This window comes from Eptesicus fuscus, chromosome 10, assembly GCF_027574615.1.
Source record: "Eptesicus fuscus isolate TK198812 chromosome 10, DD_ASM_mEF_20220401, whole genome shotgun sequence".
In the NCBI taxonomy this organism is placed as follows: Eukaryota; Metazoa; Chordata; class Mammalia; order Chiroptera; family Vespertilionidae; genus Eptesicus; species Eptesicus fuscus.
The window spans coordinates 76574629-76588439 of record NC_072482.1 but is presented as its reverse complement, the minus strand read 5'-3'; the positions used below and the strand labels follow the sequence as shown (position 1 = coordinate 76588439).

Sequence of the window (13811 nt, the reverse complement as noted above, 5' to 3'; positions counted from 1 at the left end):
GTTGAATGGATGACGGGATGACTGGACACTTAGCATATTAGGCTTTTATTATATAGGAATTCCTGGGCAGGTCAAAAGAGCCTTTACAGCCATTCTAAACAGAAGGGTTAGCTCTAGCAAATATGACCTTCCAGAATCTTTATGACCTAACCCTGTAAAGTTCTCCACTTTCATTTTACTCTACCTTCTCTCTCCAATGTAACATCAAACTGTACAGGAGAATTTCCGTGAATAATTTCTTTGATGTTTAGATTCCCTTTTTTGTTCTCTTGTTCTGGACAGTTTTATATGCAGATGTTGGGTCACCTAGACTGGCCCTCTAATTTATTACTCTTTTTCTAGTCTACTTTTCATCTCTTTCTCATTTAGTTCTATCTTATAGGAAGTTTCCCCAACTTTATCGTCCAAATTTTCAACTGAATTTTTAATTTCTGTTGTCATCTCTTCCCCTCTATCTCCATTCCCATCAGCAATCATTCTTGCATGTTTAATACAAATCTTTTTGTTTGTATATATTTTCATAAAATTTACATTCTTGTTTTGTGTCCATTTATTTTTAATTTACATAAAGGATATTGACATATTCATATCCTTATCTTTCTCCCCATTTCTAATCTCTACTTCTGCCCCTCCCTCCAGATGATGAGGGTTATAGTTGAATATATTATTGCATTCGTTTTCTGTGGCTGCTATAATAATTTACCACAAACTTGGTAGATTAAAACAATACAGAACTGAAGACTAGAAGTTCAATATTAATTTCACTGAGCCAAAATCCAAAATGAAGTTCTCATCTCAATGTCTCTAACTCAATCACATTTGCATGGATCCTTTTTCTAAAAAAGCTAACATTTGCATGTTCCAGAGATTGGGATGTGGAGGTATCTTAGGGAGCTATGATCATCCTGCCATGATGATCTATTCACATTGTTCTATGACAGTGGTCTGCAAACTGCGGCTCGCAAGCCACATGCGGCTTGCGAGCCGCAATTTGCTGCTCTGTTGACTAATGAGTTTGCCGACCACTGACCTAGACTCTCAATTCCAATAATTACAGGCTGTTGTTGTTCCTTGTGATTAAGCCCCTATCCCAGTGGTCCGAAAACTCATTAGTCAACAGAGCCGCAGTATGCCGACCACTGTTCTATGATCATCTAGACCAGGGGTCCTCAAACTTTTTAAACAGGGGGCCAGTTCACTGTCCCTCAGACCATTGGAGGGCTGGACTATAGTTTAAAAAAAAAACCATGAACAAATTCCTATGCACACTGCACATATCTTATTTTGAAGTAAAAAACCAAAATGGCAAAAACACCCGCACGTGGCCCGCGGGCCGTAGTTTGAGGACGCCTGATCTAGACCTATATATACATATGGAACAGTTTTTTCCCCCAAACTAAAATGGAATAATATGGTCTCTGTTTAAATGCCACTTCCTCAGAGAAGTTCATTCTTTTCCCTTTATCCAAAATATAGCCTCAATCACCCTTTGTCCCTTCATCCTTCTTTTTCTTCCTAGTATTTGTATCAGCCTGTTGCTAATAAAATTCCTGTTGCTAATAAAAGAAACAACTTTTGCCAATTTCAGCAGAAAATAAATTTATCCTAGATTATCAGGTAGCACATAGAATCATCAGGAGGACTATACACGCCACGAAGAGGCTACATGCCTAAAATCCCACCACAGAGGTGGTCCAGGGCACATACCGAGGGCCCACCACTGGACACCCATCCGCAGCCTGAGAGGCCAGTGGAGTTGAGCACAGGACACTGTAGTTAGAACCTTGTCCCCTCTTCACTGGAATGCTGCCCCCCTCACCAGAGGGGTTTTAGTTAGTACCAGCTTCTTCCATTCACTTGCACTCATCACATAAGCCAGGTAGCGAACATTCTTCAACTTTGTTATTTTTTTCAAAAGCAGTCTGAATATTCTGGGCCCTTTGAATTTCTGTAGGAATGCTGGAATCATCTCTCAATTTCTCCAAGATACCTGGAGGGATTCTTTTTGCGATTTTGTTGACTCTGTAAATGAATTGAGGGAGAACTGACATCCAGTCAATATTGAGTTTTTAAATCAATGAACATGAACTATCTCTCCATTTATGTAGATATTCTTTAATTTCTTTCAGAAATGTTTTACAGTTTTCGTTGTAGAGGTATGCTTCATGTCAAATTTATTCCTAAATATCTTTGTTTTAGAATCCATTAAAATGGAATTTTGACATTTAAAATTTTAAATCACTTGCTGATTCTATGTAATAAAAGGCTAATATGCAAATCGACTGAACGGCAGAAGGACAGGTCACTATGATGCGCACTGACCACCGGGGGCCAGATGCTCAACGTGGGAGCTGCCCCCTGGTGGTCAGTGTGCTCCCACAGCGGGAGCGCCGCTCAGCCAGAAGTCCTGAGCCAGGCTCACGGCTGGTGAGCGCAGCAGCGGTGGCAGGAGCTTCTCCTGTCTCTGCAGCAGCGCTAAGGATGTCCAATTTCCCCCGAGGGCCCCCAGAGTGTGAAAGGGTGGCCTGAGGGCCCCCCCTGCAAGTGCACGGATTTCGTGCACTGGGACTCTAGTTGTATATAAAAGTAAACTAATTTTATATTTATCTTGTATCCTGAAAACATTTAAATTCCCCCATTAGTTATATTTGTTTTATAGATCCTTTTATATTTTCTACATGAACAATCATGCCATCTATGAATTTTACTTCTTCCTTTCTGCAGTATATGCTTTCATTTCTTTCACTTTGTGGTACTGACTAGGATGAGCAATAAAATATTGAATAGAATTGATGAAAATAGAGATCCCTACTTTGTCCTCAGTTTTAGGGAGAAAACATTTGGTCCTCCACCATTATGTATGAGGTTAGCTACAGGTTTTTCATATGTGCATTTTAATCAAATTCACTAGGTTCCCTTCTATTCCTAATGTGTTGAGAGATTGTAATACAATTTAATAATGAATTTTATCAAATATTTCTTCTGTATTTATTGGAAATGGGTTTTCTTCTTTGTTCTGTTAATATGATGGATTATACTGATCAATTCTCTAATGTTAACACAACCTTGCATTCTTGGGATAAACCCAACTTGGTCAGGACATATTATCTTTTTTATATAATATGAATTCAATTTGCTAATATTTTGTTAAGGGTTTTTCTATGATTCTGAGTAATGTTGAACTGTACTTCTCTTTTCTTTTGTCAGGTTTTTGGTGCAGGATAAATCTTGGACTCACAAAATAAGTCAGAAGTTTTCCCTCTTCTTGTATTTTCTGGGATAGTTTACATAAATTTAGTATTATTTTTTCCCTTAAATGTCTGGGAGAATTCACCAGTAAAACTATATTCCTTCCACTTTCTTTTCATTTACTTTGCTCTTAGTTTTCATGCTTTGGAAGCTAATATAATTGATTTTAGCCCTTTCCTCTTTTCTAATGTTAGCATTTAAGGCTTTAAATTTCCCTGTAAACACTGTTCTCACTATATCCCATAAATTATCATTCAGTTTGAAATACTTTCTAACTAGTCCCCCTCCCCTTTTTAAATTCTTTTACCTATAAGAAGCATTTCTAATTTCCAATTATCTGGAGATTCTCCAGATGTATTTATATTACTGATTTCTAATTTATTTCTATTGTGGAAGATTTCTATTCTGAAAGATTTCAATCTTTTAAGATTTATTGAAATTTGTTTTATTGTCCAGTATACATCTTTGTGAACAGTACTATGTGCACTTGAAAATAATAATATTCTATAGTTGTTTGAAGTAATATTCTCTAAAAATCAATTAGGTCAAAGTGACAGTTTTGTTTTTATCTTATGTGACCTACCTTATTTTGTCTCACTGTTCTGTTAATTTCTGAGAGAAGGATGTTCAAATATTCAACAATGATTTGGGGTTTTGTTTATTATATCCTTAAATTTTGTAAGCTTTTGGATATTATTTCTTCAAATATTTTTTCTATATGATTTTCTGTCTTTTTCTGGCATTCCAATTGAAATTATGTTATAACTATATATTTAATTACATATATGTTAGACCTTTTAATTTTGTCCCACAGATCATTGAAGCTCTATTCATTATTTTCAATTGTTGTTGTTTTTTTCTGCTTTAAGTTGGATAATTTCAGATTTATCTAGCTTAAAGTAACTCTTTCTTTTGTTATCTCCAATCTGCTGCTAGCCCTTTCAGTGCACTTTTAATTCTCATATTTTACATTTTATTTCTCAAATTTCTATTTCTTCCTCTTTTATAGTTTCTATTTTTCCTACTCATTCACTGAGAATTTTAAAAAATATTCTTGAGTAATCCTGCTGACACCTTAATGATAGGTTTCTTGCCTTCAGAATCGAGAGACAATACATCTCTATTGTTTAATCCACCCAATTTTTGATCCTTATGGCAAGCCCAGCAAACTAATACAAGGTATACTTAGATGAGAAACCCAAATTTCAACTGTTCCCTCTTTTTCTGCTTAACACTGCAATATTCCCTTTCTCCACCTATGCAACTTTTTTTTTTGTAGCGCAATAAGGTAGAACCAGATGTATTGACCAGCATGAGATGTTGAGTTTTCCTTGAATTCTCAGTGCTCTCTTTTCAACATTTGGGTAATCATCTCTATATACAAAAGGCTAATATGCAAAGTGTTCCCTCGGGAGTTCGACCGGGAGTTCAATCACTCACTATGATGTGTGCTGACCACCAGGAGGTGGTGTGGAATGAAGGAAAGCCCCGACCGGCAGCTGGCAGCCGGCAGCCGGCAGCTGGCAGCCGGCAGCCGGCAGCTGGCAGCTGGGGAAGGAAGGCCCCAGCCGGCAGCTGGAAGGCCCCGATCAGCCCTGATCGCTGGCCAGGCCTAGGGACCCTACCTGTGCACGAATTTCTTGCAGCAGGCCTCTAGTCCAAATATATGAAGGGTTAGAAGCATGATCTTTGATGGCCATTGGGCTCAAATACCAGCTTTCACATTTACTGGCTATGAGACTTTGGGCAATTCTCTAGGCCTTGGTTTCTTTACTTGTTAAAGGGGACTAATACCAACACTACCACATAAGGTTTCAAAGATGATCAAGGAAGAAAAGCTATGACAATAATTTAGCACATTAACTGGTGCATAGAAAGTGCTAAACAAAATTATTTACTATGATTTATTCTTTCTAAAACAAACTTTGGAATTTATTTTTCATATGTATTTCAGATGCACATTTGTGCACATTATGTAAGTATTATAATCTGCTGGTATAAGACTGACTCTAGCAATTAGCTTCTATTTAGTAGTGTTCCACCTTTGAATATATCTAAAATTGAGAAGAGGTAACCTTAAAAATGAACTAGGAGAATCTATATTGAAGATGCCTTAAACCACCAGAGTGCCCTTTAACTTCATTTCTGGGAATAGAACCCATTCATAACTAGGATTTAAAAAAAAGAAAGAGAGAGAGAGAGAGAGAGAGAGAAAGTGTAGCTCCAGTTCTAAGAAGGGAGTTTTCAACTGATAGAAAAGATATTTATAAGGTGAAATGTCAAGGCATAGGCCTATGATACTTGAGTCTCAATAGATTACGAGCTGCCAGAAGATAGAAACCGACCACAGAATAAGCTGAAAGGTACTTATTCATTTCCCCCCTATATAAATTATGTTCTTTGGCAATGATTGCTTTCCTCATTTATGTTTCCCGAGTCTTTACCAAATTCCCTTCCTCCTCCATAATACTTTTTAGGGGCAGGGTGGTGGTGCGGGGGAGAAGTCTACTAATATGTGTAGCATATTAACTTGCATGAACTTTAGATAATGGAAAACTTGTTGACATGCTATTTACCACATTCCCTTTCAAAAACACAAATGTGTTAGGATAACGTACAAAGAACCAAGGAGGCATCGGTGCTTTTGCCATCTTTCCTCCACTTGGAATACCCTGTCCTTTTCTCTCATCCTCCCATCAGAATCCTTTCAGGTTTCTGTTTTTTGAGCCTATTTCAAATGTTGCCACAAGTCAAAAGTCTTCCTTTCTCTTACCTTTCCACATCATCCCCGCTCCCCAACCCCCATGCTACTTTGTGCCTCTCCTGTGGCCTTTCGATATACTAATATTTGGCTCAAATCTTAATCCTACCACAAGCATGACAGTGGCAGAAATAAATCTTATCATTTTTATAAACTCTGCAGCTTTAAAACAAATAAACAATTGAACAACTAATTAAGCGGACACCTTTTTGGGATGAGTTATGAATGGGAAGCAGAGTCAATACTTTTTTTGTTGTGGTTAATCCTCACCCGAGGATATTTTTTCCATTGATTTTTTTTAGAGAGAATGGAAGGGAGGGGGAGTGTCAGAGAGAGAAAGAGAGAGCAACACGGATGGGAAAGAGACACAGGGACTGGTTGCCTCCAGCATGCGCCCTGGACCCGGCAGGACCAAGGCTGAGCCTGAAACCAAGGTCAGTGCCCTTGGCTGGAATCAAACCGCCACCCTTCAGCCCGCAGGCAGAGGCTCTGACCACGGAGCCAACTGGCTAGAGCAGATTCAACACTTAAAACAGGGAGATATGAGAACCATCGATCTATCGGCTGCCTCCAGCACGCCCCCTACTGGGGATCGAGCCCACCACCCAGGCCACGCCGGCTGGGCAACACTTTTCGAAATGAACATTTGAAAGCTTTTAAAAAGCTAAAAATGAGTTATAACAGCTTATTAAAATTCCAGCATCTCTCTATTCTGGTGAACTCGACCTGGCACTCTTAGCCTGTTCCCCATTTTTCCCGCAGGGCACTCAGTCTGCCAGGAACTGTCCGCTGTTCCCTGGAAGCGGTGCTGGCACCTATCAGACGCCCAACAATTGCTGACTTGCTTGGCGACGTGTCAGGAGAGGAAGTTAAAACAAAAGGAAAATAAAATAAATAAAAATAAAAGAGACTGCCGAAACCGGTTGGGCTCAGTGGATAGAGCGTTGGCCTGCGGACTGAAGGGTCCCAGGTTCCATTCCCGTCAAGGGCAGGTGCCTTGGTTGCGGGCACATCCCCGGTAGGAGGTGTGCAGGAGGCAGCTGATCGATGTTTCTGACTCTCTTTCCCTCTCCCTTCCTCTCTGTAAAAAAAATCAATAAAATATATTAAAAAACAATAAAAATAAAAAAGACTGTACTGATTATATTAGCCTATATTTTATGTCTCTGCAAAACTCCAACTGTTGCTCCCGGGGAAAGGCAGAGTTTAGGGATCTCGGACTCCACTCCTAGCCGCGCAGGTCCGTTTAGCGGAAAGAAAAGGAAAGGAGGGAGGGAGGGAGGGAGGGAGGGAGAGAGAAAGAGAAATTCATGTAGGACAACTACACTGAGAAACCTTCCCTTTTCTCTCATCCTCCCGAGTAACCTTCAGCCAGGAGGTTGCTTCCACTTGACTAACGATCGCGGGGACCGTGGGGTTTGCAATGTGCTTACAAGTCGCGAAAGCGTGTTGGCTCGTGCCAGGAACACGCACACACACGGATGACGATCACTCACAGAACGACACATTCACGGACGTTCAGAGCGACTCCGAGGCGAACAGGGAGTGTTCCCACTAAGGAAGGCACAGCCACGCGGGCGGGCAGGAGTTGCAATATGACGTGGTAAGGGTTAAAACTGGTGTTCCGAGCGAGCCAGGGAACCAGGGGTCTTGGTCTCACAAGGCCGAGCCCACGTGCACGCTTGGCCCTCCTCGCGCTCCGTAGAATGTGCTCTCTGGGCCTCCGCAGGCCACGCCCCGGCGGGGGAAGATCGATGTGAGGCTGCCCGCGTTGCTGCCTGTCTCCCGTCCCAGTGATGGGCAGAGTAGCAGCATCCTTTCTCGAGGCCCGGCACCACCAGAGACACCTCTTCCAAGGAAGGCATTGCGCATGCGCACAGGGGTCCTGGGCAGCCCTTAAATACCGTCAGGCGGGCGCGTCCAGTCTCTTTCCCTGCCGCCGCGGAGTTGCGCGGAGGCGGAGGCTTGGGGTGAGTTGAGCGAGGCGAGGGTGGTGATTGTGGTGCACAATTAGGCATCTTTTTTTTTTTTTTTTCTGGGTTTGGCGAGAAGTACCAGGGCCCCAAACTTAATCCTTTTAGTTAATCCCTGCCCCCCCCTTTTCTTTTTCTATCTTGTGTTACAGTGCGTTCAAGATTCGGCTCTACCCATAACCCACCGCCATGGCCGAGGAAGGGTGAGCCCGGGCCGGGAACGTGGTGCGGGCAGGCGCAGGGCGCGGGCTCTGGGTCCGTCCTGGCGCCTTAAGCGTGCCTGGCCGATGCCTGCTGAGTCCAAGGCGTGAGGCGGTGTGCGGGGGATTTACTAGTCGCTTTGATTTGTTGCCTTTCAGCATTGCTGCTGGAGGTGTAATGGACGTTAATACTGCTTTGCAAGAGGTGCTGAAGACCGCCCTCATCCACGACGGCCTCGCGCGCGGAATTCGCGAAGCTGCCAAAGCCTTAGACAAGTACGTGTGTCAGTCTCAATACTGTGGGTTGGAACTGGAGCAAAACTGCAGCCGAGGGAAGAAAGCGTGGAGTTCACGGTGTTAGCACAAAAGTTCTGAATGGCATCCGTTCTACAGGAAACCTAGGAAAAGGTATCAGCTCAGATTTACATGGCCCACTTAGTTGGTGGGTTTCTGTTTGGAATGGGGATGAGCACGTGGTTCGTAAAGGAAAACTACAGTTTTGAATGATGACTTTAAATTGTCGGATACCCCTTCACTCCTTTTATGAGTGAAACGTAACAGTCTGACAAATCTGTAGTTGTGGGGCTCATTTCACGTTATAGGGCAGATAGAAACTTGCACTTGGTGGCTTGCAAAGTTGACCCACCTTAATGAGATTGCGGATTTGTTGCAGAAGCATCTGGACTTGTACATGAAAGTAGTAAATGAAGTAGCTGTTTCAGAAACGTGAATATAGAATTGTACATATATTCAGTTTAGTTTCAGGGATGGTTACACTGGCAAAACTGTACGTGTTAACTATTGGGGAATATTAGGGTCTCTAAGACAGGGATATTTAAATCCGTCAAATAACAAGTGGAAACACTTGTTGGAAGTACTTCTCTGGTCTTGGTGTGAATCCCCTGCACTGTTTGTATCTTGGCGGTGCTGCAGGATATCAATGTCTGGGCCAGTAACAACAGGCCACAACTCTGATCTAGTAGTTTGTTATGTGTAACAGTCTTTGTGTATTTGTTTTTTGTTTTAATTTTATTGAATTTATTGGGATGACATTGGTTAATAAAATTATAAATTTCAGGTGTACAATTCTATACAGTATCTGTATATTGTATGTACTGTCTTGTGTCCCGTTGTTACTCCCCCCCCCAAGTCTCCTTCCATCGCCATTTATCCCCCCTTTACCCTTTTCTACCTCCCTCCTTCCCTCTGGTAATCACCATACTGTTTTCTGGATTTTTTGTGTTACTTTGTTTGTCTTTGCTTAATTCCTTCATCCTTGCTCCCCCAGCCCCCTCTCTCCTGACAGTTGTCAGTCTGTTCCATGTATCCATGCTGGTTTCTTCTTTATTTCATTCATTAGATGTCACATGTGTATGGTATGTCTTTGACTGGCTTATGCAGTCATGATGGGTAAGATTTCCCTTTTTAAATGCAGAAGAATTCCCATTTCTCCACATCCTTGCCAGCACTTCCTTGTTGATTTATTGCTGATAGCCGTTCTGACAGGTGTAAGGTGATAACCTCATTGTGGTTTTAATTTTCATCTCTGATGATTACTGACTTTGAGCACCTTTTCATGTTTATTGGCCATCTGTATGTTTCTGTTTTCACCACAGATTAGTAAACAGTTCCTCGGAGTTACTGAACACTTTAGTTTTCTGTAGATGAATATGTGTAACCTATAACAGACTCATCAAATTAAAGCAGTTACACCAATGCATGTGCTGCTTTTGTTTTGCCATTGTAGTCAGTGCAAAGACAACTCCCTTGTAAAGTGCAATTGTAGTGGATGTAGATCTGAATTTTAGCTTTAATTGTTGGATTTTGCATTTCAGGCGCCAAGCCCACCTTTGTGTACTTGCATCCAACTGTGATGAGCCTATGTACGTCAAGTTGGTGGAGGCTCTTTGTGCTGAACACCAAATCAACCTAATTAAGGTACGTTGCCTATCTAATTTGATTTATCTCAACTGTTCAGAGATACTTTTGCTCAAAGAAAATTGGACCAACATGTTAGGAATAATCTATCTGTAGTGGTTTTTGTCATACCACAGCAAATTTTGTGGTGTCCAGCTTAATGCTTCCTGCAGGTATGAAAATCAATACATACTTGATGTTGGCTATGTCAAAGGTGGTTATAAAACTATTATTCCTGCAGTACTAAATGCTAATTTTGATGTTGGTATGGAACAAACCAATGCCTGTAGGTGATCTTGGTGCTGTACATGATGACAACTGGCTCCCTCTACTGAACTGGTGTGAGGAAACTGCCTGTCACCCTATCTGACTACAGTACCTTTTGGGTTAGATTTATTGTCAGTACAGCAGCATTAATGCCTACTAATATGGTGATATTTAAAATTCCCCCAAATAGGTTGACGACAACAAGAAACTAGGGGAATGGGTAGGCCTCTGTAAAATCGACAGAGAGGGAAAACCCCGTAAAGTGGTTGGCTGCAGTTGCGTGGTGGTTAAGGTAAGTCAGTATCTGTGGGATGAAGGTTGTGTTGGGTTAATAGTATGTTTTCTGCCTTTTACAAAAAATAAAAATGAAAATAAACCATAATGCAAGCCAGCCAATAAGTCTGCTTACCTGAATGTGTTCTGCAGAAATTTAGAGAAAGCTGGCAATAGTAAAGCCATGTTACGAGCCTTAAAGACATTGAAGTCATTAAGGTCCCTGAAAATGGCTATAAGAAGTTTTAATAAACAATTTTCATAAGACACAAGCTAATTTTAAAGCTTTACTATAACTAGTATTGATGGCTTGCTGGAATTTCTAAGTGTTATTAAAATGAAAATCCCATATGACTTTTTTAGGACTATGGCAAAGAGTCTCAGGCAAAGGATGTCATCGAGGAGTACTTCAAATGCAAGAAATGAACAAATAAACTTGGCTTTTGTTTATCATGTCTGGTTTTTGTGTGTGTGTGTGTGGAGCGGGGGGAGGCAATAAAATAAGGTCCCTCTTAGTGAAGGACAAAAGATAAAGGTAATAGTTGCAAAATAACTGGAAGCTTACTATTTGTTTCCTCTGGTTTCTAAATGAAAGCCTACTTTCCTAAGTAAGTAACTTCAAGGTTGGCAGTTGAAGGGGAACAGTCTAAGCAAAGACGGTTGTACTGGTGTATTGGTTATCACCAGGGTACTTTTTGGGGGGGGGGGTGCAGGGGAGGGTCATTTATTATGACTGAGTTGAACAGCCAGTCAAATGTGATTGTTAATAAATTAGAATCTTGCAGCTGGACAGTGAGTGTATTAAAACTAGAGGTGGGCAGGGTTGTATTTAGGCCAGGAGACACCAGAAAGTCTATCATGTCCGGAGGTGCTTATGGACATTCCCATTAGGAAAGGTCAGGTTGTCCATTGTTCTCATTAAATGATAATGCTTCAATGGACTCCAGTCCCTAAGAATGGTATAAGTGGTCTGTATATTTCAAAATCAAGTTGGGTGGGTTGATATGAGTGTAAACTGTTGAACCAAGTAAGACTAGTGGACAGAGTTAATTGGACTTTCTGGTAAGGCACTAGTATTTGGAATTTCCCCTGGTTTGGCTAATCTTGCTGAACTGCACATTGTGAAGCTGAACTTGAGCTAGGCCTTGGTTTTGAACGTGCATCTTGGGAATTTGCAGGTTTAACCTTTACCCAAAATCTGCCTTTTAAATACATAGTGACCTGTAATATCACTAATGGCTGGTTGTCCTGGCTTGATACCACTGGTGGAGAGGCCTCAGATGTAAGCTCTAGAGCTAATGTTTATAAAACATGGATAGGTCCTTTAGATGGCATAGTTTGGGTTTAGGTGCCACCATTAAATGTCTGAAGAAAAGGATAAATTCTAGTTTATCACCTGTTCAAACATTGAGTCTATCTGGGATTGAGTTGTTCATTTAATAGCAAAAGAACCATATATGTTGTAAAACAGTTCATCTTTTATAGGACATAATTTAGGCTGGGTAGGGAAAAAGCTCTTTTTATTTCCTTTTTTTTTTTTCACTTACTGGGTCCTTTTTGAGATTGGGACGAGAGGCTGAGCAGTAATCTTTCAAATGATTTCCAGTTACACATTTTTGGTATGTCAAAGGAATTTTCCACCTTTGACTCCCTAAGGCAGGTGTCCTCAAACCGCGGGCCGCATGCGGGTGTTTTTGCCGTTTTTTTTTTTTACTTCAAAATAAGATATGTGCAGTGTGCATAGGAATTCGTTAATAGTTTTTTTTTAAACTATAGTCCGGCCCTCCAATGGTCTGAGGGACAGTGAACTGGCCCCCTGTTTAAAAAGTTTGAGGACCCCTGCCCTAAGGGCTACTTGCTATGTTCAGCCTCAATTAGTCTGCATGAGCCCAGTTAGCTTTGCTCAGTGATGGAGCGTCTACCTAGGAACCAGGAGGTCAGGGTTGTGTTTCTGGTCAGGGCACATGCCCCGATTTGGGGCTCAATTACCAGTGGGACGTGCAGGAGGCAGCCAATCAATGATTTTCATCTTGGATGTTTCTATTCCTCTATCTGAAGTCAGTAAAATATATTTAAAAATCAGTCTGCCATATAGTCTTCCTCTCACTTTAATTTGGCTTTTATCCTCTGCCAAAATATGGTCACCAAGATCTTACTGGTCAAATGCAATAGATAGTAAACAGCCTTTTCCTTTTGATCTCTTTGTCAGCATTTAAATTTTTTTTCTTCACACTGGTCTCTGCTAAGTTCATCTTCATTCCCCTGTCCTTTTCCATTGTAATAGTTAAGAGTTCAGGCTGTTCTGTTTATCTACAGCCTTCCTGGGACATTGTCCTGTAGCTTCCACTCTAGATTGCTGTGATGTCCACATCTGTGGTCCTTTGTTTTGGCTTTGATCAGCACTAATGGTGTGCACTAGACAGCTCTGTAAACATCCACTTGCACCTCAAATTTTGTATGTCTTAAAGGGGAGATTATCTTCCTCTTAAAAACGTTTTTTTTAGTTCGAGGAAAGCTGTTGAACATAGTGTATACATAGTCGTTGCACCAAGTACCTTACATCCAATATGTGTTACTTCTAACTTCCCAAGCCCAGAGGCCTTGGCCACCCTCAACTCTTCCTTAATCTTAGCTGACGTGTAATCCAGATAACTGCGCAACAGCTTCCCAAGTGATTTTCATGCTAAGCTGCTACTCCATTCATCCACACTGTTCCATTGTAGTCAAGTCACACCTGTCTGACTTAACCTGTTAGCTCCTGCTTCCCCTTAAAGTACCTTTTTCTTTATCTGGCAGTTCCTGTCCTTCAAAGTCCAGCTAAAATATATAGTCAGGATTTCTATCGTTTAGGTAGGATTCACAAGGAAGTCCATACAAGCTGAAGCGCCAGGGCAGAAGCAAATGTTTTCATTTTTTATTGGGGAAAATAATTTTATGAAACCAGTTGCTGTGTGCACTTAGAATCTTGTTGAGGGCATCCCCATGTGCCCCAAATTAGATAAAACAGCCAAAAACTTGATAATGCTTTTCTTACTCCCATGGATAATGAGACTTGTGCTCCAAGCCAAATACTCCATTTTCTATTGGTTAACTTATTTTTTTTTTTTTTGCCTTGTCTTGAGATTTCTATTATATGTAATCTTGGTAAACCACTTTAATGCTTTAAAACGA

General features: G+C 41.1%; 1 protein-coding gene and 3 non-coding genes across 4 annotated transcripts; all 4 read left to right on the top strand.

Annotated features, from left to right (window-relative positions):
- Positions 1-7880: 7880 nt before the first annotated feature.
- On the top strand, positions 7881-11095 carry RPS12 (ribosomal protein S12). Its single transcript, XM_008162356.3, has 6 exons — positions 7881-7980; positions 8136-8186; positions 8343-8459; positions 10019-10121; positions 10558-10659; positions 11004-11095. The coding sequence occupies exons 2-6, from the start codon at positions 8173-8175 to the stop codon at positions 11064-11066; spliced, it is 399 nt and encodes a 132-aa protein (XP_008160578.1). The 5' UTR covers positions 7881-7980; positions 8136-8172; the 3' UTR covers positions 11067-11095.
- On the top strand, positions 8681-8754 carry LOC114231146 (small nucleolar RNA SNORD101). Its single transcript, XR_003617121.1, has one exon. It is a non-coding gene; the product is annotated as a small nucleolar RNA SNORD101 (small nucleolar RNA).
- On the top strand, positions 10402-10477 carry LOC114231197 (small nucleolar RNA SNORD100). The gene has a single exon (XR_003617166.1). It is a non-coding gene; the product is annotated as a small nucleolar RNA SNORD100 (small nucleolar RNA).
- On the top strand, positions 10753-10881 carry LOC114231172 (small nucleolar RNA SNORA33). The gene has a single exon (XR_003617148.1). It is a non-coding gene; the product is annotated as a small nucleolar RNA SNORA33 (small nucleolar RNA).
- Positions 11096-13811: the final 2716 nt, after the last annotated feature.